This window comes from Oncorhynchus masou, chromosome 31, assembly GCF_036934945.1.
Source record: "Oncorhynchus masou masou isolate Uvic2021 chromosome 31, UVic_Omas_1.1, whole genome shotgun sequence".
In the NCBI taxonomy this organism is placed as follows: domain Eukaryota; kingdom Metazoa; phylum Chordata; class Actinopteri; order Salmoniformes; family Salmonidae; genus Oncorhynchus; species Oncorhynchus masou.
The window spans coordinates 49,968,183-49,993,037 of NC_088242.1; the positions used below are offsets into that span (position 1 = coordinate 49,968,183).

The 24,855-nt window shown below is 41.6% G+C and overlaps 1 protein-coding gene across 4 annotated transcripts; it reads right to left on the reverse strand.

The window, feature by feature from the left end:
* Nucleotides 1–1,251: 1,251 nt before the first annotated feature.
* Nucleotides 1,252–23,193, reverse strand: LOC135524075 (solute carrier family 25 member 3). Of its 4 annotated transcripts, none has more exons than XM_064951246.1 (8): nucleotides 22,909–23,193; nucleotides 22,498–22,661; nucleotides 19,067–19,191; nucleotides 15,202–15,381; nucleotides 11,523–11,704; nucleotides 6,916–7,088; nucleotides 2,853–2,963; nucleotides 1,252–1,909 (listed from the first exon to the last, which is right to left on the reverse strand). In XM_064951246.1, exons 2-8 carry the CDS (start codon nucleotides 22,643–22,645, stop codon nucleotides 1,749–1,751), a joined length of 1,080 nt encoding a protein of 359 aa, XP_064807318.1. In that variant the 5' UTR covers nucleotides 22,646–22,661; nucleotides 22,909–23,193; the 3' UTR covers nucleotides 1,252–1,748. The 4 variants fall into 4 exon arrangements, with proteins under 4 accessions (XP_064807318.1, XP_064807316.1, XP_064807317.1 ...); XM_064951244.1 differs by lacking the exon at nucleotides 19,067–19,191 and adding an exon at nucleotides 15,727–15,854 and having other exon boundaries at nucleotides 22,909–23,188; XM_064951245.1 differs by lacking the exons at nucleotides 19,067–19,191; nucleotides 22,909–23,193 and adding exons at nucleotides 15,727–15,854; nucleotides 22,742–22,882.
* Nucleotides 23,194–24,855: the final 1,662 nt, after the last annotated feature.

Here is a 24,855-nt window from a genome sequence, read left to right on the forward strand (position 1 = left end):
ATATAGAGAATTTTAAATGATTTATACTTTTTCAATACTTACGTTTCTTTTATCAATTACATTTACTTTTGACACTTAAGTATATTTGAAACCAAATACTTTTGCTCAAGTATGATTTTACTGGGTGAATTTCACTTTTACTCGAAAAATGTTCTATTAAAAAGGTATCTTTACTTTTACTCAAGTATGACAATTGGGTACTTTTTCCACCACTGCAATTAAGTAGCCTTAAGATAGTTACACCTCACATACCTTGTGTACTGTGTTCAAAATTCAATGTTCCTGTGGCTTTTTACCAGTCCTCTGTATTAGCTTTTTTCTTGCCAATCAATGACATGACAAGGCCTTAATCAGTATACCACGATTAATCAACCAATAGCCTAAATATCCACAGTCAATAGGCAGCTTGAAATTGCAGCAGTGCATCATATAGGCTCAGGTAGCCCATGTACAGATGGGTATTGCACACCATCATCATTGGTTAATAGTGCATGCTTCACATACCTCAACACCCAAACATCAGACACTGGTTATTGGTATTGGACCCTCTCACCACTGCTTTCACTTATACTTTAATTTAGATTTTAGAACATGTACAGTAAGTCTTACCCTTGGCTTGTCGTCGTCTCTCCTAGTCCTCTCTTCTTGCCTGCTGCCTCCTGAGTGCAGGTAATCAACTCTAAGCCCTAAACTTCCATCCCCCACAGGAAGTGTACTGCCTCTAATGGGTGACCTGACATGTCAGCTGTTCATGTACTTCATCACCATAAGACACTCTTTCAAATACCAAAATCCTGTCACCTCATCTGTACTGATCTGAAAACCCACCCTAATGATGAATGTCCACCAGTTTTCACCTGTCAAGCCTTTTACAATCAGTGCAGAGGAAGGAGTCAACGGATTTGTCTAGGGACTCATCTTTCTGAAGGATTCAATCCCCTCCTGGATCAAGATCCCAGTTGTCTAAGTTGTTTTGAGCAATTAAAAATGGAACACCCTGCGCACTTCCGGTAATACTGTATACCCCGGTATGGTACACAAACCGGATGAAAATCTAGATACCACCCAACCCTATAAATATGTAGTTTTAGGTGATGGTGCAAACAATCTGACTGTTGAAAGTCTTACCAGAACCTCATATTTAAAACAGATAACTAAAATCACAACTACTGGCAATGGTCAGTCTAAAGAGGAATCAAAACATTACCTTCCTTATCAGCCACAATCCTTGAAAAACAAGACAAAAAACACTGTTGTTTCCACATTTATTAGAACATTGACCAACTATGGTGGGGTGTTAAAACCCGATTGCATTCATGTCGTAGTCTTTCTTCTATACCCCCACAGGGGGGAACCATCTTCCCTCTTATCTTTTAGTATGCCAAATGAGTCATTACCAATGACCAGTTGGGCTGGGGACAATTACATTTCTATTCAATCAATTCAGGAAGTAAACTGAAATTCGAATTACCTTGCATTCAATTAAGAAAATTTGCATTTAAAATTAAAGTTAGAACTGACAAGGAAATAAAATTGAATCAACCCCAAACCTGCTGATCAGTAGCCCAGCCCAGGGTAGGTGGGCTACAGAGGCAGGACAGCTATGACTATAGCAGGTAGAGCGGTGTGCTATGCGGTTGTTAACTGAAGGATGTGTTTGATAAGGCCGCTGTCTTACATCTTATATGGCTGTTGATAAGGCCGCCATTTTGAATTGCTATTTGTTGATAAAGCCAATATTTGTTTCGTTACTCGGTGAGGCCAAGCTTCTTCTTGAGGGACTCGGGCATCTCTGGGGGAGGGGGACGGGGCAGGCGGAAGTAGACCTTCACAGAGTCGTAGATGAACCACTGCAGGGCGGTCAGGGTACCGATCATGATGATACGGGCCACCAGACCCTTCCACACACCTGAGAAGGAAGGACGAACAGAGGGAAGAAAGAGCAAGAGAAATAAAGGCAAACTGTTTAAACTCTGATCAAATTGATATTTGAATATCCCATTACACCATTTAAAAATATCAAAGGTCAACAACTAATGATGGTTACTCTGAGACAGGTGGTAATAGGTACTGCAAGTCTGCACTGGTAGTATTCGAGCGAGGCTGCCAGTGCAGGTAATGGGCTGGGGAGCAGATAGACTGTTCGCACAGGCCATTGACTCAAGCAACTGTCCAGCCAGAAAGCTGCCTGGGGCACCTGGGCTGGAGCTGCAATCAGCCCTCAGAGAGAGATCTAAGGAGTGTGTTGGAAACCTCAGTGTTTTTACTGTGACGTTAACACAATCAATCTACATTCTAAACCAGTGGTTCTTAACTGGTTGTGCCTCAGGACCCAAATTCAACCAGGTCGTCTCAGTCGCAAACCAATATTTGCGTTGCGAAAAAAAGCCATAAAAATAAATAAATCCAGATTGTGTTATGCCATGATAGTAAATGTGACAATAATATGACAAAGGAACAACATTCCCAACTTTTTCATTGTCAATAATTCAATTTTGCCCATATTATTGATTAAGAATGTTAATAATCTTACTGGTTTGCGACCACAAAACCAACTAAACAGCGCTAATTAGTTCCATATTAAAAATACTGGGATTGAAGTAAAATTGCTCAGGGATTTAATTATTCAAAAATCTAGGTTCATTATCATTTCTAAAAACATTCTACCTGGTTTTAGTTGTTTAAATTCAATGAGCATTTTAAAATGTTTATTTAAAATCAGACACCCATTCAAAACCTCCATTTGGGTCACAACCCACCAGCTGAGAATTGCCGTTCTAAAAACAGTTAGAATGGGCAATAGGATAGCCCGCCTTTGTCTGTAGAACTTCTGGAAAGAATCCAGTACCCACCTTTGGGTCCGAGTTTCTTGAGTACTCCGATGGCACTGCTGCCACTCTCCTTGTTCAGTACAGACACCACAGAGTCAGCAGGGTGAGACACAATGGCACAGAACACACCAGCTGAAGGGGAGAGAACAAACACCAGGGATGTGATCAAGACAACATAGGAAATCTTGATTTTGACTAGGGCAGCAGTCTCAAACATACAGCCAAATATGGCCTGCTAACAGATTTAACGTGACCTGATTATTTTTTATGACCATTTCTTCAATGATTTTAAATGCAGTTCATCCACCTACAGTGCATTCGGGAAAATATTCAGACCCCTTGACTTCTTCCATATTTTGTTAAGTTACAGCCTCATTCTACAATTGATTAAATAGAACATCAATCTACAAACCCCATAACGACGAAGCAAAAACAGGTTATTAGTGTGCAAATGTATTAAAAACAAATATTCAGACCCTTTAGTATGATACTCAAAATTGAGCTCAGGTTTTCATCCTGTTTACATCCTTGAGATGTTTCTACAACTTCATTGGAGTCCACCTGTGGTAAATTCAATTGATTGGACATGATTTGGAAAGGCACACACACACCAATCTATATAAAAAGTTCTCAGTTGACAGTGCATGTCAGAACAAAAACCAAGCCATGAGGTCGGAGGAATTATCCGTACAGCTCCGAGACAGGATTGTGTCGAGGCACAGATCTGGGGAAGGGTACTAAAAAAGGTATGCAGCAATGAAGGTCCCAAAGAACAGTGGCCTCCATTCTTAAAAATGGAAGAAGTTTGGAACCACCGAGGCCCGGCCAAACTGAGCAAACGAGGGAGAAGGGCCTTGATCAGGAAGGTGACCAAGAACCCGATGGTCAATCTAACAGAGCTCCTCTGTGGAGATGGGCGAACCTTCCAGAAGGACAACCATCTCTGCAGCACTCCAACAAATCAGGCCTTTATGGTAGAGTGGCCAGACGGAAGCCACTCAGTGAAAAACACGACAGCCTGCTTGGAGATTGCCAAAGGGCATCTGAAGGATTCTCAGACCATGAGAAACAAGATCCTCTGGTCTCATTAAACCAAGATTAAACTCTTTGGCCTGAATGCCAAGCGTCACGTCTGGAGGAAACCTGGCACCATCCCTACGGTGAAGCATTGTGGTGGTAGCATCATGCTATGGGGATGTTATTCAGCGGCAGAGACTAGGAGACTAGTCAGGATCAAGGGGAAAGATGAATGGCCCAACCAGAGATCCTTGATGAGAACCTACTGGCTTCAGAGACAAGTGTCTGAATGTCCTTGAGTTCCCCAGACAAAACACGGACTTGAACCCAAATCACTGGAGACCGGAATTATTTTATTTTAAAAAAAGTGACCTTTATTTATGTAGGCAAGTTAGTAAAGAACAAATTCTTATTTACAATGATGCCTACCCAGGCAAAACTTGAACGATGCTGGGCCAATTGTGCGCCACACTATGGGACTCCCAATCACAGCCGGATGTGATACAGCCTGGATTCGAACCAGGTACTGCAGTGACACCCCTTGCACTGAGATTGTGTCCCAGACCACTGCGCCACTCGGGAGCCTGAGTGGAGCAACCTGACAGAGCTTGAAAGGATCTGTAAGAATGTGAGAAACTCCCCAAATAGAGGTATGCCAAGCTTGTAGCATCATACCCAAGACTCAAGGCTGTAATCTCTGCCAAATGTGCTTCAATAAAGTACTGAGTAAAGGGTCTGAAAACGTATGTAAATAAGGCTGATTAATAATTGTTGATAGACAATTTTCACTCCTTCCACACACACACACACACACACACACTTTACAGAATTCAAAATGACAATGCTCAACTTTCATACTTTGATCAGTTATACTTGGATGTGTTGTGGCAGCGTTTGTTGCTGGCATGTCATGCATACATTTGCTACTCATCTAAAAATCATTAACCTAACTGACAACATTACACATCGACAAATATTCTTTACATCAATAACATAGGAATCACTACAACATTTATTGTACAACCTCACACTATATTAGGCCAAGCCATTGGAACTTTGGTTTTCCTAGATTGTGATCAATACATTCAATCGATTTGGACACTGCTTTAAAACAAATTTCTGCAGCATTAGTAAAGATGTGATCAATACATGTTGATTTCATTCCTGTGCTGTTTTTAAATTACCCTGGTAGGTTGACTGATAACGTGAACCAGGTTGCAGGCACCAGTTACAGTTTGAAGCTTTTTCTTGAGTGGGCAGCTTGATGAAAGCCAGTCAATGTTGAAAAACACCCATAAAATATACCTCTGTTGATCACATTCACAATCAAGCATTTTACCAATTATCCAGATACTGCCTGTTAGCACTTGTTGGTCAATAGCAGGTTCCCACCAGAATGGGCTTTAGGTGAGGTAGATGAAACTGTAGCCATATTACTCCAACAGTATTTAACATGATCTTCTAAGCTTTACAGGAATGCCATTCTTAATATAACATGGCAACCCCTCCACCTTTGGCATTTGTTTTCTGTAGATGATTAAAACATTTATTGCTACCACTGTATCAAAAGGCATTGTCTGAGTTTCAGAGATCGTCAGAATGAAAGTCATCTGTCACTAGCAAATTATTGATTTCATGAGCTACATATGCTACATATGTTAACATGGGCTATTTTTAGCACTTTCCTGGGATGCTTGGTTGTTTTTGTTGCTTTACTGGGAAGCTTAACAGAAGGTGACATGCTCATGTTATTTATGTTAGTGCAGGGTGAGCTGCATGGCTGCATGGCACACCACCTCAGTGCTAACAGCATAACTCTGGTTCATAGGCATATGATTACTGCATACAATAGCTGTATGATCTGTAGAGGCATTCAGGGCAGTTAGAGGGACATAAATTAGGTTACTTACATTGGGTCTTCCAACACCCCTGGGATAATGTACATTTGCTGAAGTATAATGACAACTCAGTGACACAATGGTAGGGATTAACTGAGCTGGGGTCATTGATAAGTCATTGTCTCATTGCAACCTTATAAGGCTGCGAAAGGATCCAGGAACCCAAATGACTTGTGAATTCCATCCTCCTTATAAAACAAGTGTTTCAAGAAGGTATCAAAATTGTCAATAAATGTTACCCCCACAGAGCTGCAAGTCTCATAGCCAGTTATGGAGGGCTAAAATTCTGCTGAAATGTTCAATCCCACGATTTAGGGAAGGGCACAGGGCCAGTTATTATGGGGCATTTGTTGGGGTCAAGCAGAGACCCAATCAGTTCATCAAAATCCATCTTCAGCTGTTATGAGCTGCCCTTCATAGTGTAATTGAATCCCACATGAACTATGAAAGCCAAAATGTCCTGATGCAGGTTTAAAATGTTTGAGAACAGCTTATTGATGTCCTGTACTCGTGGATAGCAGAACATTTTTGCTCCAGGGACTGAGACGTTTCTTACCATTGAACTATCCAATACAACAGCTGGAGAAGGGGATGGAGAAATCCACCCATTCCCACCCCTCACATAATCCATTGAACCTTTCACAGACCCAGGAGAAGCAAAATAGTAAACACTTAAAAAAAAACTTTATTTAACTAGGCAAGTCAGTTAAGAACAAATTCTTATTTACAATGACATCCTACTGGGGAACAGTGGGTTAACTGCCTTGTTCAGGGGCAGAACGACTGATTTTTACCTTTACCTTGTCAGCTCAGGGATTCGATCCAGCAACATTTCAGTTACTGGCCCGATGCTCTAACCTCTAGGCCACCCCAATGAACAAAATAAAAAACAGGAAGAAACAGGTTAAGGCGCAGGAGGTAGAGTTTGTGACTTGGTTGGCCCCTCCCAACATTTTGCTTAGGGCCCCAAAAGGCTAGGGCAGGCTCTGACTGCATGTCTAGGTATGGATATGGGTAAGCAGACAAGCCAGTACGGCTCCTCATGTTGAGTTTTTTTGTGGCCCCCACCAAAGTTACTGCCCATCCCTGACCTATATGGTTGTAAATCTCTTAACATACCTATTCATCTACCAGTTTCAATAAACTTCTATCCAGCATTGTGGACTCACCGATATATCCTGCCACGAAGGTGACAACCAGCTGTTCAGACTTGGAGCATTCAGCACGGGGCTTGGGGACCACATGTTTGTACAGCAGCTCTACGGTCCTCTCGAAGCAGGCAAACTTCATCATGGTGTAGGGGATCTGCCTCATCCACAGAGGTACCACACCCTTGTAGAAACTAGAGGGGACAGAGGAAGAGGTGGAGCAAATGAGTGACTTGTTGGTTTTATTGACATTTCCCACACCAGGATTAAGCCTAATTTGGAACTATATTATTTGCCCATATCGTGCAGCCCTACGTGGCAGTGTGGAAATGACCTCAATTGAGCAGTGTTGTAAAGTACTAAAGTAATTTTTTTTGGTATCTGTACATTAACTATGACAACTTTCACTTTACTACATTCCTAAAGAAAATACTGTACTTTTTACGTGAATTGGACCCTTTTCCCTGACACCTAAAAGTACTCGTTATATTTTGAATGCTTAGTAGGACAGGAAAATGGTCCAATTCACGCACTTGTCAAGAGAACATCACTGGTCATCTACTGCCTCTGATCTGGAGGACTCACTAAACACAAAATGCTTTGTTTGTAAATTGTGCCTGAGTGTTGGAGTATGCTCCTCGCTAGTCGTAAATAATCATTAAAAAAAAGGAACATGATGCCATCTGTTTTGCTTAATAAGGAATTTGAAATGATTTATACTTAAGTACATTTTATCAATTACACTTACTTTTGATATACTTAAAACCAAATACTTAAGACTTTTACTCAAGTAGTATTTTACTGGGTGACTCACTTTTGCTTGAATCATTTTCTTTTAACTCATCTTTACTTTTACTCAAGCATGACAATTGGTTACTTTTCACCACTGAAATTGAGTGCAAGAAATGCAGAAATGATAAAAGTGCTGAAAATTGTTTTGACTGAAGTTGAATTGAACAGTATTTTTTATACCTTTATTTAACTGGGCAAGTCCGTTAAGAACAAATTCTTATTTTCAATGACAGCCTAGGAACAGTGGGTTAACTGCCTTGTTCAGGAGCAGAGTTTTACCTTTTCAGTTCGGAGATTCGATCTTGCAACCTTTCGACTACAAGTTCAACGCTCTAACCACTAAGCTACCTGCCACCCCGATATAAAACAAATCAGAATGGAGAAAGACTCATTGAAATCACTTAAAGTATGTGTTGCCACCCTAGGATCACTTCTACAAATGCTTAATTTTGAGTTATTTATGTAACTAGTCCAACATTTGTATAAACTGTTCTGATTTTTAATACAAATTAATAAAACCACTAGCAAACCCGTTTTAAGCAATGAGCCTGATGCAACAGATGAGAATATTTAGCTTAAAATGTTGATAAACTAATATGCTATTTCTCCACATTATAAGCGCAGCAATGCGCACACGGCAGTAGGATATATGCGCGACTGTTCCATAAGCAGGATAACGCCATTCTCAAAACTAACCACAAACACGATTATGCATGTAATGCTTTTATTATAAAAGGTGCATTTTTATGGTGAAAATTAATCATCCCCAAACTTGAAACTCACATGCTGGGTATGTATGCCAGTTTGGCTCGACACCCTTTGTAAAGCAGATAAATGTGTTTAAGTTTAAGACGTTATTTGGCCACTTTAGTTGTGATGGAAACCTTATAAAAACATATAGGCCTTTGGGCTAGTCAACATGAGGTGTGCGATGATGATTTTAAAAAGATGCAAAAAAAGCTTGCACCGTTTGGCCTTAAGCCGGGCATCATTCACAAGTGATAGGCTAATATTGTCACCCACCAAACTATTCTTGATTTAATCTTGTCTTCACATATACTAAATAATATATATGTGTTACATTTCTTTTGATTTAGAATGGGCCATTATCATGCACCTGTCTTGAAACAGGGACAGCGGGGAAAAAAATACATATTATCTATGCACTTAAATAGCAAATGGATAACGCTTTTCCAATGGTTCATTTTCATGCCAGCCAGGTGGGTTGCACTCCTGTTTTAAAGAGAAGTATTAGGAATATTATAAATAAATAAATAAATAAATAAATATATATACAGTGCCTTGCGAAAGTATTCGGCCCCCTTGAACTTTGCAACCTTTTGCCACATTTCAGGCTTCAAACATAAAGATGTAAAACTGTATTCTTTTGTGAAGAATCAACAACAAGTGGGACACAATCATGAAGTGGAACGACATTTATTGGATATTTCAAACTTTAACAAATCAAAAACTGAAAAATTGGGCGTGCAAAATTATTCAGACCCCTTAATACTTTGTAGCGATTACAGCTGTAAGTCGCTTGGGGTATGTCTCTATTAGTTTTGCACATCGAGAGACTGAAATTTTTTCCCATTCCTCCTTGCAAAACAGCTCGAGCTCAGTGAGGTTGGATGGAGAGCATTTGTGAACAGCAGTTTTCAGTTCTTTCCACAGATTCTCGATTGGATTCAGGTCTGGACTTTGACTTTAACCATTCCATTGTAGATATTGCTTTATGTTTTGGATCATTGTCTTGTTGGAAGACAAATCTCCGTCCCAGTCTCAGGTCTTTTGCAGACTCCATCAGGTTCTCTTCCAGAATGGTCCTGTATTTGGCTCCATCCATCTTCCCATCAATTTTAACCATCTTCCCTGTCCCTGCTGAAGAAAAGCAGGCCCAAACCATGATGCTGCCACCACCATGTTTGACAGTGGGGATGGTGTGGTCAGGGTGATGAGCTGTGTTGCTTTTACGCCAAACATAACGTTTTGCATTGTTGCCAAAAAGTTCAATTTTGGTTTCATCTGACCAGAGCACCTTCTTCCACATGTTTGGTGTGTCTCCCAGGTGGCTTGTGGCAAACTTTAAACAACACTTTTTATGGATATCTTTATGAAATGGCTTTCTTCTTGCCACTCTTCCATAAAGGCCAGATTTGTGCAATATACGACTGATTGTTGTCCTATGGACAGAGTCTCCCACCTCAGCTGTAGATCTCTGCAGTTCTTCCAGAGTGATCATGGGCCTCTTGGCTGCATCTCTGATCAGTCTTCTCCTTGTATGAGCTGAAAGTTTAGAGGGACGGCCAGGTCTTGGTAGATTTGCAGTGGTCTGATACTCCTTCCATTTCAATATTATCGCTTGCACAGTGCTCCTTGGGATGTTTAAAGCTTGGGAAATCTTTTTGTATCCAAATCCGGCTTTAAACTTCTTCACAACAGTATCTCGGACCTGCCTGGTGTGTTCCTTGTTCTTCATGATGCTCTCTGCGCTTTTAACGGACCTCTGAGACTACCACAGTGCAGGTGCATTAATACGGAGACTTGATTACACACAGGTGGATTGTATTTATCATCATTAGTCATTTAGGTCAACATTGGATCATTCAGAGATCCTCACTGAACTTCTGTAGAGTTTGCTGCACTGAAAGTAAAGGGGCTGAATAATTTTGCACGCTCAATTTTTCAGTTTTTGATTTGTTAAAAAAGTTTGAAATATCCAATAAATGTCATTCCACTTCATGATTGTGTCCCACTTGTTGTTGATTCTTCACAAAAAAATACAGTTTTATATCTTTATGTTTGAAGCCTGACATGTGGCAAAAGGTCGCAAAGTTCAAGGGGGCCGAATACTTTTGCAAGGCACTGTATATATAATATTAGGAAGGTTGAGAAATAAATATAGCAGGTCTAGCCTATAGAAAGCTGATGGGATCCTATTTTTAACAGAGGGCTATATAAATGTTGCGCAACATGAGCTCATTTGAAGTGTTTAATTTGATTTTCGATTACATTGGCATTGATGTCAGAGTGATTAGAGAGACAAAGGTGTGCCAGGCAGTTAGCAAGTTTGGTAGGCTACTTATGACCATCAGCAGCATCAGAGCTTGGAGAAGCATAATTACTGTGATTAAAAACGATAACATTGAATTTGACTGCCATCATGACCGATGGTAATACGGTCACTGTAACAGCCCAAGGTGCACCTTGTGCGGGGGACAGTAAAAGGCCACAAATCAAACTGCAGTTCTGTCACAACAATGCCACAGATGTGTCAAGTTGAGGGAGTTTACAATTGGCCTGATGACTACAGGAATGTCAACCAGAGCTGTTGCCAGATAATTAAATGTTCATTCCTCTACCTTAAGCAGCATCCAACGTCATTTTAGAGAATTTTGTAGTACGTCCAATTGGCCTTACAACCACAGACCATGTGTAACCACACCAGTCCAGGTCCTCTAGATCCGGCTTCTTCACCTGCAGGGATCATCTGAGACCAGTCACCTGGATAGCTGATGAAACTGAGTGTTTCGGTCTGTAATAATAATGCCCCTTTGTGGTGGAAAACCCATTCTGGTTGGCTGGGCCTCGCTCCTAAGTGGGTGGGCCTATGTTTCAGCCCCTGCCCAGTCATGTGAAATCCATAGATTAGGCCGTAATTTATTTAATCAGACAGATTTCCTTATATGAACTGTAACTCAGTAATATCTTAGAAAATTGTTGCATGTTGCAGTTATATTCTTGTTCAGTATAGTACTTCACTGATTATACAAATCTAGACCAACATCAAAGGGTTACGGCTAAGCAGAAGGTAGTGATTTAGTTGGGATACTCACGCCCAGATGCCCTCCTCTGCGAACATCTTGGGGGCACACTGTCTGAGGTTGCTGGCGTAGCCGGGGCAGGTCTGGATACGTACTTTACACGCCTCCATAGGGGCCAGGGCGATGTCAGCAAAGAACTCAGCACTGGCAGACGCAGCCAGGTAGAGGGAGGTCCTCCACAGATAGGTGTTTTCCTGGGAAAGGCAGACTGGGAGGTTAGGATTTGAAGACAAAGTGTACATCCCTAGACACAATGTAAATCATAATGAGTTGTCAAAATGGGAGGAGATGAACAACTATTATTCAGCTCTTTCTCAATTAATCTTTACTTGATTGCCTTGCATTCTCTCGCCCTGCCTCCTTTTCAAAGCATATTATTAAACGGTCTGATACAGTTGGTGTCAAGGAGATAGGATGCGATGAATCACGGAACAACTCATTGAGATGGAGCCTTTCTGTGCCACTGATGACAACCTTATTTCAGTATTAATGAATTAGCTGGAACTGGGAAGTATTTTGGTTCGAATGGTAACATCGACTTCAACGGCGTGAGGCTGAGAAGTGCAGCAGGAGGATTGCGGAGACAGCAGAGGCCCGTAGTGATGAGAACTACAACTGACAATTACAGATGTGTGGTGGGATTTCTGGTGCCAGCAGATGTCAGGGCATCACCCAAGTGGGTACTACACATTGGTAGTGCAGAGCAGTTATTATAAAAACAAATTATGGGGCAGATCAGATTTAATATTGAAGCTAAAATTTAATTGTCTGCATCGTTTCCAATCCCCCATACTGTTTAACTAGTTGGATATAGGGGGCGCTCTTTTAATTTTTGGATGAAAAACATTCCCGTTTTAAAACAAGATATTTTGTCACGAAAAGATGCTCGACTATGCATATAATTGACAGCTTTGGAAAGAAAACACTGACGTTTCCAAAACTGCAAAGATATTGTCTGTGAGTGCCACAGGACTGATGTTACAGGCAAAACCCAGATAAAAATCCAATCAGGAAGTGCCGCATTTTTTGAAACCGCCTCATGCCAATGACTCCTTATATGGCTGTGAAGGAGCTAGGAGTCAGCTTACGTTTTCCACGTTTTCCCCAAGGTGTCTGCAGCATTGTGACGTCTTTTTAGGCATTTCCATTGGAGAATGGCTGTAAGAGACCATATAGGGCGAGTGGTCGCATGGTGTCTCCCGGAGAAAACCTTGCGTAAAATACTGAGGTAGCCATTTTCCCAATCGTTTCTTATGAGTAACCAACTGCCTCGACGGATATATTATAGAATACATATGTTAAAAACACCTTGAGGATGGATCCTAAACAGCGTTTACCGTGTTTCTGTCGATATCATGGAGTTAATTTTGAAAGATTGAGAGTTCGGCGTTGTAATGGTAGCATTTTCCGGTCGATTTCTCAGCCAAGCATGATGAACAAACGGGAGCTATTTCGCCTACAAAAATAATATTTTTGGAAAAAGGGAACATTTGCTATCTAACTGGGAGTCTGAGTGAAAGCATCTGAAGTTTTTCAAAGGTAAATTATTTAATCTGGTTGCTTTATTTTCGTGAAAATGTTGCCTGCTGCCAGCAGAGCTAGCATAGCATTATGCCATGATAAACTTACACAAATGCTTGTCTAGCGTTGGCTGTAATGCATATTTTGAAAATCTGAGATGACAGTGTTGTTAACAAAAGGCTAAGCTTGTGTTTGAATATATTTATTTCATTTCATTTGCGATTTTCTTGAATAGGAAAAGTTGCGTTATGGTAATGTACTTGAGGCTATGATTACGCTCCCGGATACGGGATTGCTCGTCGCTAGAGGTTCATAAAATAAAATGTTTGTAAAATTTATTTTCCTTTATTATTTGCCCCCAACCCTTCCCCTAATTGGAGTGAACTAACACACATAGGCTTCTACACGGCATTCGGAAAGTATTCAGACCCTTTGACTTTTTCCACATTTTATTACGTTACAGCCATATTCTAAAAGTAATTACATTTCTCCCCCCCCATCTTTCTACACACAAAACCCTGTAATGACAAAGCAAAAACAGGTTGACATTTTTTTTTTTTTTTTTTTTAACACGACGGAAATATGACAGTTACATATATATTCATAACCTTTTACCCAGTACTTTGTACTCAGCAACTTTGGCAGCGATTACAGCCCAGAGTCTTCTTGGGTATGATGTTACAAACTTGGCACACCTGTATTTGGAGAGTTTCTCCCATTTCTCTCTGCAGATCCTCTGAAGTTCTGTCAGGTTGGATGGGGAGTGTCACTGCACTGCCATTTTCAGGTCTCTCCAGAGATGTTCGATTGGGTTCAAATCTGTGCTTTGGCTGGGCCACTCAAGGACATTCAGAGACTTGTCCCAAAACCACTCCTGCATTGTCTTGGCTGTGTGCTCAGGGTCATTGTCCTGTTGGGAGGTGAACCATCTGAGGTCTTGAGCAGGTTTTCATCGTGGATCTCTGTACTTCACTCCGTTCATATTTCCCTCAATCCTGACTAGTCTCCCAGTCCCTGCGGCTGAAAAACATCCCCACAGCACGATGCTGCCACCACGCTTCACTCTAGGGATGGTGCCAGGTTTCCTCCAGAAGTGACACTTGGCATTCAATCTTGGTTTTAATCAGACAAGAGAATCCTGTTTTTAATGGTCTGAGAGTCATTTAGGTGCCTTCTGGAAAAGTTCTCCCATCTCCACAGAGAAACTCTGGAGCTCTGTCAAAGTAACCATCGGCTTTTTTAGACAGCTCAAGGAAGAGTTTTGGTAGTTCCAAACTTCGTCCATTTAAGAATGATGGAGGCCACCGTGTTCTTTGGGACCTTCAATGCTGCAGACATTTTTTGGTAACCTTCCCCAGATCTGTGCCTCAACACAATCCTGTCTCGGAGCTCTACAGACAATTCCTTCGACCTCATGGCTTAGTTTTGGCTCTGACATGCACAGTCAACTGTGGGACCTTATTATAGACAGGTGTGTGCCTTTCCAAAGCATGTCCAATCGAGATTTACCACAGGTGGACTCCAAGTTGTAGAAACATCAAGGATGATCAATGGAAACAGGATGTACCCGAGCTCAATTTCAAGTCTCATAGCAAAGGGTCTGAGAAAATTCTAAAAACCTGTTTTCGCTTGGCCATTATGGTGTATTATGTGTAGATTGACAATGAAAAAAATGTATTGAATCCATTTTAGAATAAGGCTGTAATGCAACAAAATTTGGATAAGGGGAAGGGGTCTGAATACTTTCCGAATGGAATGTACATACTATATACATTTTACGGACACAATGTATTTTACAACAGTTATTGTTATCTTCTATTTGCCATATATTTCTAACTGTGCTGTTTCACAAAGGTTCTGAAACAGACAGAATATTTTACATTTAGTCACCTTGTTTTTAGTCCCACCCTTCAGCTCCACTCAACCCCTCCAATCTATATATCTTAACACCATCCAATTTGTTCTTATATAGTGTAAAGCAGTGTTTCACAAATACGGTCTGCGAATACCCGCAACATATTTTTGTGTGGCCCCGGACAAGCACCCTGAATCTAACCCCATGAGAAGTTCGAACAGGAGTTTTTTTCTGTGGCTACACCATAGTGCAAATTAAACAAAATAAACCATTAACATTATTTTCATCGTCATCAATTACTTAGTAACAACTTACCTCTCCGATAAAGTCACTATAGGTGATCTTGAACACCTCATAGAAGCCAAACTTGCAGAGACCTTGCATGGAGTAGCCGATGAAAGTAGGAGCCCAGCCCTTAGCCAGCCCCCGCATGCCATCCTCCTTTACGGTGATGGAGAAGCCCTTGAAGATGCTCTTGTACTTGTCTGGGTCCACCTAGACAACACATTAAAAACAGAATGGTTAATGGATGTGAACTAGTAGAAGTGGTTGAGGGGGGAAACAATACTTGGGAGGTCCTTGTAAAGAAAATGCACTAAATACTACAGAAATACACAACACTACAGGGCCAGCCATACCACTCAATGTTTTATCACTCTACAAGGGTTGGGGCAAATTACATTACAATTCAGGAAGTAAAATTGAAAAGTTAAATCTACAATGGAATTTCAGTTTCACTTCCCGAATAGAAATCAAATTAACCCCAACTCCGCAATGTATACATTATTCCAGTCCAGTACACTCATTAAAGCTCAGAGAGACATTAGCTGACATACAGACCTGCAGACGGCACTTGACCAGGTCGAGGGGTACGACTGCCGTGTGTGTAATCCCACAGCTGAGGATGCCACCGAAGCCGCACAAGGCATAGTATTTCATAGAGCCAAACTCGCAGCTAATATCAGAATCTAGAGCAGACAGAACACAATACAAAACAGACAACACACCATGCACTTAGATAACAAAGGGAGCCATGCTAGGAATTGGAATTTCTCACACCACAACGTTAGCAATCCTGCCAAGGCTTGCAAACCAGATGACAGACTGTTTGGTCAAGTATGTTTTCTCGGCCAGCAATTCTGAACTGGTGGGTCAAAATGAGGATTTGAATGCGCTGGTGTCTAAATGAGTAAGAAATTTCAAAAAAGATATACTCCAGTCTGAACTTGAACAACTTAAACCAGGTAGAACGTGTAGAAATGTTTTTTATTTTTTATTAATCTAGGCAAATCTGTTAAAAACCAAATTCTTATTTACAATGACAGCCTATCCCGGGCCAAAACCCAACAATGCTGGGCCAATTGTGCACCGCCCTATAGGATTCCCAATCACGCCCAGTTGCGATACATGCTGGAATCTAACCAGGGTCTGTAGGGACACCTCTAACACTGAGATGCAGTGCCTTAGATCGGGCTCTTATATCTTTAATAACTTAAATCACTGAACAATTTTTCCTCAATCACAATATACACTGCTCAAAAAAATAAAGGGAACAACATGATGTAACTCCAAGTCAATCACACTTCTGTGAAATCAAACTATCCACTTAGGAAGCAACACTGATTGACAATAAATTTCACATGCTGTTGTGCAAATGGAATAGACAACAGGTGGAAATTATAGGCAATTAGCAAGACACCCCCAATAAAGGAGTGGTTCTGCAGGTGATAACCACAGACCACTTCTCAGTTCCTATGCTTCCTGGCTGATGTTTTGGTCACTTTTGAATGCTGGTGGTGCTTTCACTCTAGTGGTAGCATGAGACACTGTCTTCAACCCACACAAGTTGCTCAGGTAGTGCAGCTCATCCAGGATGGCACATCAATGTGAGCTGTGGCAGTCAGCGTACTGTCCAGAGCATGGAGGCGCTACCAGGAGACAGGCCAGTACATCAGGAGACGTGGAGGAGGCCGGAGGAGGCTGTAGGAGGGCAACAACCCAGCAGCAGGACCGCTACCTCCGCCTTTGTGCAAGGAGGAGCAGGAGGAGCACTGCCAGAGCCCTGCAAAATGACCTCCAGCAGGCCACATATGTGCATGTGTCTGCTCAAACGGTCAGAAATAGACTCCATGAGGGTGGTATGAGGACCCGATGTCCACAGGTGGGGGTTGTGCTTACAGCCCAACACCGTGCAGGACGTTTGGCATTTGCCAGAGAACACCAAGATTGGCAAATTCACCACTGGCGCCCTGTGCTCTTCACAGATGAAAGCAGGTTCACACTGAGCACATGTGACAGACGTGACAGAGTCTGGAGACACCGTGGAGAACGTTCTGCTGCCTGCAACATCCTCCAGCATGACCGGTTTGGCGGTGGGTCAGTCATGGTGTGGGGTGGCATTTCTTTGGGGGCCACACAGCCCTCCATGTGCTCGCCAGAGGTAGCCTGACTGCCATTAGGTACCGAGATGAGATCCTCAGACCCCTTGTGAGAACATATGCTGGTGCGGTTGGCCCTGGGTTCCTCCTAATGCAAGACAATGCTAGACCTCATGTGGCTGGAGTGTGTCAGCAATTCCTGCAAGAGGAAGGCATTGATGTTATGGAATGGCCCGCCCATTCCCCAGACCTGAATCCAATTGAGCACATCTGGGACATCATGTCTCGCTCCATCCACCAACACCACATTGCACCAGACTGTCCAGGAGTTGTAGTCATCAGGAGCATGCCCAGGCGTTGTTGGGTGGTCATACAGGCACGTGGAGGCCAAACACACACACTACTGAGGCTCATTTTGACTTGTTTTAAGGACATTACATCAAAGTTGGATCAGCCTGTTGTGTGGTTTTCCACTTTAATTTTGAGTGTGACTCCAAAGCCAGACCTCCATGGGTTGATAAATTTGACTTCCATTGATAATTTGTGTGACTTTGTTGTCAGCACATTCAACTATGTAAAGAAAAAAGTATTTCATAAGAATATTTCATTCATTCAGATCTAGGATGTGTTATTTTAGTGTTCCCTTTATTTTTTTGACAGATAGAGAGAGCCATTCGCAGCACCAGTTTGGTTGATTTTGTTTTCTAAAATCAATGTGTTTATTAGCATTCCTCATCCAGAATGGGCAAAATTTTATTGACAATGAGGTGGGAATGTTGTTCCCTTGTCATATAATTACTACATTTAATATCACCATAGCATGAAAAATCGTTCCCCAGATTGTATTTTGCCGATTATTTTTGTGATGTGAATATTGGGTCGCAACAGACAGCATCGTTCAATTTGGGTCCAGCGGCAAAACCAGTTGAGAACCACTGCTCCAGGCCGTCCTCCTGAATGTGTATGCTGGCACAGTGGATAATTCTTTCTGCCCGAAAACTCTGAGTGGTATTAACATACGAATTCATGTTACTTGCAAGGTGATGGTGAGTAATATCAAAAACAAGGCACGAATACATAATATGTCCAATTTATTCCTGTACTCACACCAAGGCCTGCATTCATGGCTTTGAGATCATAATATACAAGATTACATGGAGGGGGGGGGGGGCATGATCCTAGATCAGGAATCCTACTCTGAGAAACATTATGAATACAGGCTCAGAACACCAACATTAATTTAGAAAACTTCCCCTGCAAGTATGGTAGACTTAACTCCAGGCTGGTTTTTAACAAGGAGGATGTCCTGTCCTAGCCTGGAAATTGTCTGCAGTTGTTGCTAAGCTAAAGGTCACTGCCGTTGAATGGATGTGGGTACAATATCAAATTGCTGATTGGGCACAGAGAAAGGGCAAGTGCAGTCTGAGGTCATAGATTAAAGGACAATGTATTAATAAAAGGCACCCTCAAGTTCTGTTAAGGCTCAGACTTCACTCCCTCCTGTTAATGTTTTAATCTGGTTCACAGCTCACTTGATCCCCTTTGACTTATTTATTATAGCTCCTAGTGGAGCAAAGGACCTAAATAGTCTCCAGCTCAAACATGCAAATGAAATAGGCCTAATGATAACAGGTTACATTTGTTTCAGCAAATTAGTTGTAACTCAAAATATTCCTGCAAACTGTTATTTGTGTGATCTTAGTCTTGGTGAATGTCAGTTATTTTGGATGATGTCATCTTGTGGTGAAATCCACAGCACAATATCTATTCCATGCCATGCAACCACTGGCGGGCCAACAGACCTGCAACCTGCACTTGACGAGGTCAAGGGGCACCAAAGCTGTGTGTGTGGTACCACAGCTCAGGATCCCACCGATGCCACACATAATGAAATAATGTGAGGAGCCAAACTCACAACTGTCTCCCTCTGAGGAAAAGAAAGAATTGAGGTTCTTTCACAGATGTAAGATGTGAAATGTGTACACAGATGTAAAATGTGTACACTGTAATAGTAGGCCTACTCTTTGTAGGGTAGTTGATGCATAGACCCGACATCATAAAACATTCAGTTCAACTCAGTGAAGCCCATAGCTGTGTTCAAATATCCATACTAACATAATGTATACTACATACTTAATGTGTATATACTACATACAATAAGTTCATTTTAGTATACAATTGTGGCCAAAAGTTGAGAATGACACAAATATTAATTTTCACAAAGTTTGCTGCCTCAGTGTCTTTAGATATGTCAGATGTTACTATGGAATACTAGCAATGTACACAAAATATCTATGTTTTGTTCCCCGAGCCACTTAGTTATCACTTTTGCCTTATGGCAAGGTGCTCCATCATGCTGGAAAAGGCATTGTTCGTCACCAAACTGTTCCTGGATGGTTGGGAGAAGTTGCTCTCGGAAGATGTGTTGGTACCATTCTTTATTCATGGCTGTGTTCTTAGGCAAAATTGTGAGTGAGCCCAATCCCTTGGCTGAGAAGCAACCTAACACATGAATGGTCTCAGGATACTTTACTGTTGGCATGACACAGGACCGATGGTAGAGCTCACCTTGTCTTCTCCGTACAAGCTTTTTTACAGATGCCCCAAACAATCGGAAAAGGGATTCATCAGAGAAAATGATTTTACCCCAGTCCTTAGCAGTCCAATCCCTTTACTTTTTGAAGAAAATCAGCCTGTCCCTGATGTTTTTCCTGGAGAGAAGTGGCTTCTTCGCTGCCCTTCTTGACACCAGGCCATCCTCCAAAAGTCTTTGCCTCGCTGTGCGTGCAGATGCACTCACACCTGCCTGCTGCCATTCCTGAGCAAGCTCTGTACTGGTGGTGCCCCGATCCCGCAGCTGAATCAACTTTAGGAGACGGTCCTGGCGCTTGCTGGACTTTCTTGGGCGCCCTGAAGCCGCCTTCAAAACAATTGAACTGCTCTCCTTGAAGTTCTTGATGATCTGATAAATGGTTGATTTAGGTGCAATATCCTTGCCTGTGAAGCCCTTTTTGAGCAAAGCAATGATGACGGCTTGTGTTTCCTTGCAGGTAACAATGGTTGACAAAGAAAGAACAATGAGCACCGCCCTCCTTTTGAAGCTTCCAGTCTGTTATTCAAACTCAATCAGCATGACCGTGATCTCCAGCCTTGTCCTCATCAACACTCACACCTGTGTTAACGAGAGAATCACTGACATGATGTCAGCTGGTCCTTTTGTGGAAGGGCTGAAATGCAGTGGAAATGTTTTTTGGGGATTCAGTTCATTTGCATGGCAAAGAGGGACTTTGCAATTAATCTGATTACTCTTCATAACATTCTGGAGTATATGCAAATTGCCATCATACAAACTGAAGCAGCAGAATTTGAAAATTAATATTTGTGTCATTCTCAAAACTTTTGGCCACGACTGTACTGAAAAAGAATGGATTCAAATACGCTTTTTTGCCAACGTTTACTGACAACGGCCATATTCAAAGTGTGTTGCGCGTTCGTAAATCATCAGTTATTCTGTGCTCTGGTACACTCAGATGAAAGTTCTGAAATCAGAGTAGATAGCCAGAGAGAATTTACGAATGCACCCAAATGTCCATTGAGAACACAACTATACCACTTTGCTAAGAATGACGGGAATAATGATGTCAATAAACGTTGGGTAGTTAGTTAGATAGCATATAGTTAATATACTGGCAAGTTTGATGTATTAGTTGCCAACTAACATTAGGTAGCTAGCTAACATACCAGTACATACTGCTGTAATGATATGCTGTTTCATAAGGATAGCGTAGCTAACAAATTGATGCCAACATAACGTGTAAGGTAAAAGTCATTTCTTTAGTACATTGCTCAACATTTGTCATAATTAGTTAAAACAATGAATTTGTTCTGAATCTGCTCGTTGGACTTCGGCTGCATATTTTCTTCAAATCTCAAAACGATGTGAATCCACACCCTTTTTGTGAAGAATTTCATTACGGGCCCTAAAAGCACAAAATGTGTCCACTGTTTGCATACTTCGTACTTTGGCAAATGTAGTACGACATCCGGGAACTTTTGGCATACTAACTATATCCAATAAGCATACTATATACTCAATTTACATCACAAATATGAGTATTCAAACACAGCTCATGTCTTTTTCTAGTACTGGGCCTTTCACTGGTGCCTCGCATTCTATTTAAGTGGATAAATTCCATGGATACAGAGCGAAATCACCTTCACGACTGCGTTAAAATACTGTTTCACTACATGGACTCATGTGAACTGTAAGTCAAACTTATCTGATAATAGTAAATAAACTGGTTGTAAAATGGTAGCCTATCTGCCTCATCTATTTGAGCGTGTCAAGTTTCATTACAAACACCACACATGAATCACTAACTGATAGTCAGTATATGGTAGCTGCTGTAAAATAAGCACAGGCCTACATCAAGTCCATAATTTGAGACCTTTAGTAATTGGGAGACTTCCAAACTCACATGGTAAGGCGATAACATAACACCCAATGCAGAACCTATACTCAAGTCTTATTTCAACAATGACATTTGCCTCTATGTGTTAGTCAACTTTTTTGTAACTAAGAAATCCTAGGCTGTTGCAGTATTTACTTGGTGATGGACTACCTTTGACAGGGGCATAACGTTAGTTAGATAATATTACATTATGTAGGCCTAATATAAGGTTGTACTGCATGTGTAGATAAGTTGCTTAATTCAGCATAAAGGGGGCTGAGCATTAGAAATACTAGCTATTTTCTTCGTTAGCTTCCTATTCAAATTCTCAAGATTTTTCTGCAGACTTGAAGCTAGATAGTAATCATTTGCACTGCCAAAGTTACTACCCTAAAAAAAAACGTTGTCCTTGCCGTGTCCTCTGCAGGGCCCCTACTCAAAACGAAGTAGTGTCTAGAATGGGTTTGCGCAGAGGCCAAAAGCAAAGCAAAAGACGGCTTCGAGCACTATGGTGCCGGATATTCAGAATAGGCTAACATTTATTTGTGTGTAATCAATCACCAATGACTTTAGTTAGCTATATACGAAGGTAATCACTGATAAGCAGAGTGATAAGACAGTTCACTTCGCGTTCGTTCAAAAACCCATCCCACACTGGACGAACGTTAGTGGTTGGTAACATTTGCAACTCAATTAGGGTCAGCATTCTAGCTAACGGTAGGTGGTTAAACGCCTAACTTACCATGCTCGGTAGCATTTCTAGCATGCACCACTCGGCTTACCCGCCACTGCAGCGGCGGCCAGCGTGCGTTTGCTTAGTCCATGTTCGGCAGCAAGGCTTTGTGACGGTTCCTCGACTTTTTGTAGCGTGAACAGCGGTGCGCTGAAGGGGTTCGCCCGCGCCAACTGTGTCAGCGAGTTGGGGTACATTGTTCAGTACGGGTGGCTGTGGGGCATAAATAAAGACAACATGGTTAGCTAGCCAACAAACCAATGACAGTGGCTGAAACGAAACGAAATGCATACGTTTGTCTAGGAATCCAACTAGCGAACTCTGGAACGTAGTAGCTAAACTAGTTAGCCAACATTTGCTAGCTTCCCTTTGTTCTCTAAACCAATATTATTGTTTTTAGCAATGTCTTCAACCAAAACAAATGTTACTACACGCAAAGTATAAATTCGCAAGAAGTTACCAGCAGGCTTTCAGTCGCAAAATGGCGCGGCCGTCCTTTACCATCGGCGAATCGTAGAGGTCGTGAAGGTACTTACTTGACTGACAATAGTCAGCTGAGATAGAAAGATATGAGTTTATTGATTATTTTAATCTGGTAGGCTACACATTCACAGCTAAAAGTTGAATTGCCGTACCGGCCGACAGACAAAGAGAACAAAATAAGAGTAGACACTTGAGTAGATTAAAACAAAGAAATTGATGGAGATGAAGCCAGCTTCATTATTCATTGGGGTTTATGGAGAACTACAATCAAAAGGTGTAGGTAGTGTCGCTACCAACTGGAAGGGGATAACAAAAATAGAAGTAAATTCCATACGGGGAAGGGACATTTAACATCAATCCCCATACATTACAAAAAAATTGATTTCCAAAAACATACATTCCCACTCATTAATTTTAAAACGAAAATACCCTGCTCAGGCTCTGGTGCCCGAAAAGGTGGGAACGCAGGAAATAGTGCTTCATGGAGTAAATAAACCCAGAAAAGAGTTCAACTGCAGAAACAATTATGTTGATCCTGTGACTTGCTTTCAATTTATTGCTATACATGATACAAAGTCCACTTTCTTAACATGAAGAATTTCTGGATCCTACTGTTGCCGGACCTTCAAAGCTACTCTTATTTTTTCCCCTTTTGATAGCCTCTATAGGAGATTCTCTCAACTGCCCTGATTTGAGCAACCTCATTCTCTTTCACCCTAATCAGGCACTCCAAAGATTACACTTCATGCTCTCCACCACAGTTACATTTTGCTCCTTTGGTAGATAACCAGGGTAAAGTTGAATTGAGATTCAATATTTGCCAGACATTCAAGCCTTCAAATATGAATAGATCGTGAATGATTTGAGCTACATACCTCAGGTTAGGCTCTTTATGAATTAAAGAAAGTGTACAACGTTGCACAGATCTTATTTCCCTGATTTCGACCAGAGTTTCATAATCACACAGCAAGGTGTAGGTAGCCTGGCACACCATCAATGCAACTAAACTGAACAAAAATATCAACGCAATATGCAACAATTTCTAAGATTTTACTGAGTTACAGTTCATAGAAGGAAATCAGTCAATTTAAATATTTCCAGTAGGCCCTAATCTATGGATTTCACATGACTGGGAATACATATGCATCTGTTGATCACAGATACCTTAAAAAAAAGCAGGGACATGGATCAGAAAACCAGTCAGTATCTGGTGTGACCACCATTTCCCTCATGCAGAACGACACATCTTCGCATAGAGTTGATCAGGCTGTTGATTGTGGCGTGTGGGATGTTGACCCACTCCCCTTCAATGGCTGTGTGTAGTTGCTGGATAATGGCGGGAACTGGAACGTGCTGTCGTACACATCAATCCAGAGCTACCCAAACATGCTTCATGGGTGACATGGCTGGTGAGTATGCAGTCTGTGGAAGAACTGGGATATTTTCAGCTTCCAGGAATCGTGTACAGATCCATGCGAAATGGGGCGATGCATTATCATACTGAAACATGAGGGGATGGCGGCGGATGAATGGCATCACAATGGGCCTCAGTATCTCATCACTGTATCTCTGTGCATTCAAATTGTGATCGATAAAATACAATTGTATTAGTTGTCCGTAGCTTATGTCTGCCCATACCATAACCCCACTGCCACATTGGGGCACTCAGTTTACACCATTGACATCAGCAAACCGCTCACTCACAAGTCTGCCATCTGTCCAGTGCAGTTGAAACCATGATTAATCCGTTAAGAGCACACTTCTCCAATGTTCCAGTGGTGATTGAAGGTGGCCACTGAAGTCGGTTACGACGCCGAACTGCAATCAGGTAAAGACCCTGGTGAGGATGACAAGCACGCAGATGAGCTTCCCTGAGACGATTTACAACAGTTTGTGCAGACATTCTTCGGTTGTGCAAACCCAC

Excerpts from the sequence above, each read along its gene's own strand:
- LOC135524075 (XM_064951244.1), bottom strand. The coding sequence starts at position 22,645 with ATGTACCCCAACTCGCTGACACAGTTGGCGCGGGCGAACCCCTTCAGC. Across the intron at positions 11,705-15,201 it reads ATAGTGACTTTATCGGAGAG|GAAAACACCTATCTGTGGAG; the intron begins GTAAGTTGTTAC and ends TGCCTTTCCCAG. Across the intron at positions 7,089-11,522 it reads GCAGAGGAGGGCATCTGGGC|TTTCTACAAGGGTGTGGTAC; the intron begins GTGAGTATCCCA and ends TGTCCCCTCTAG.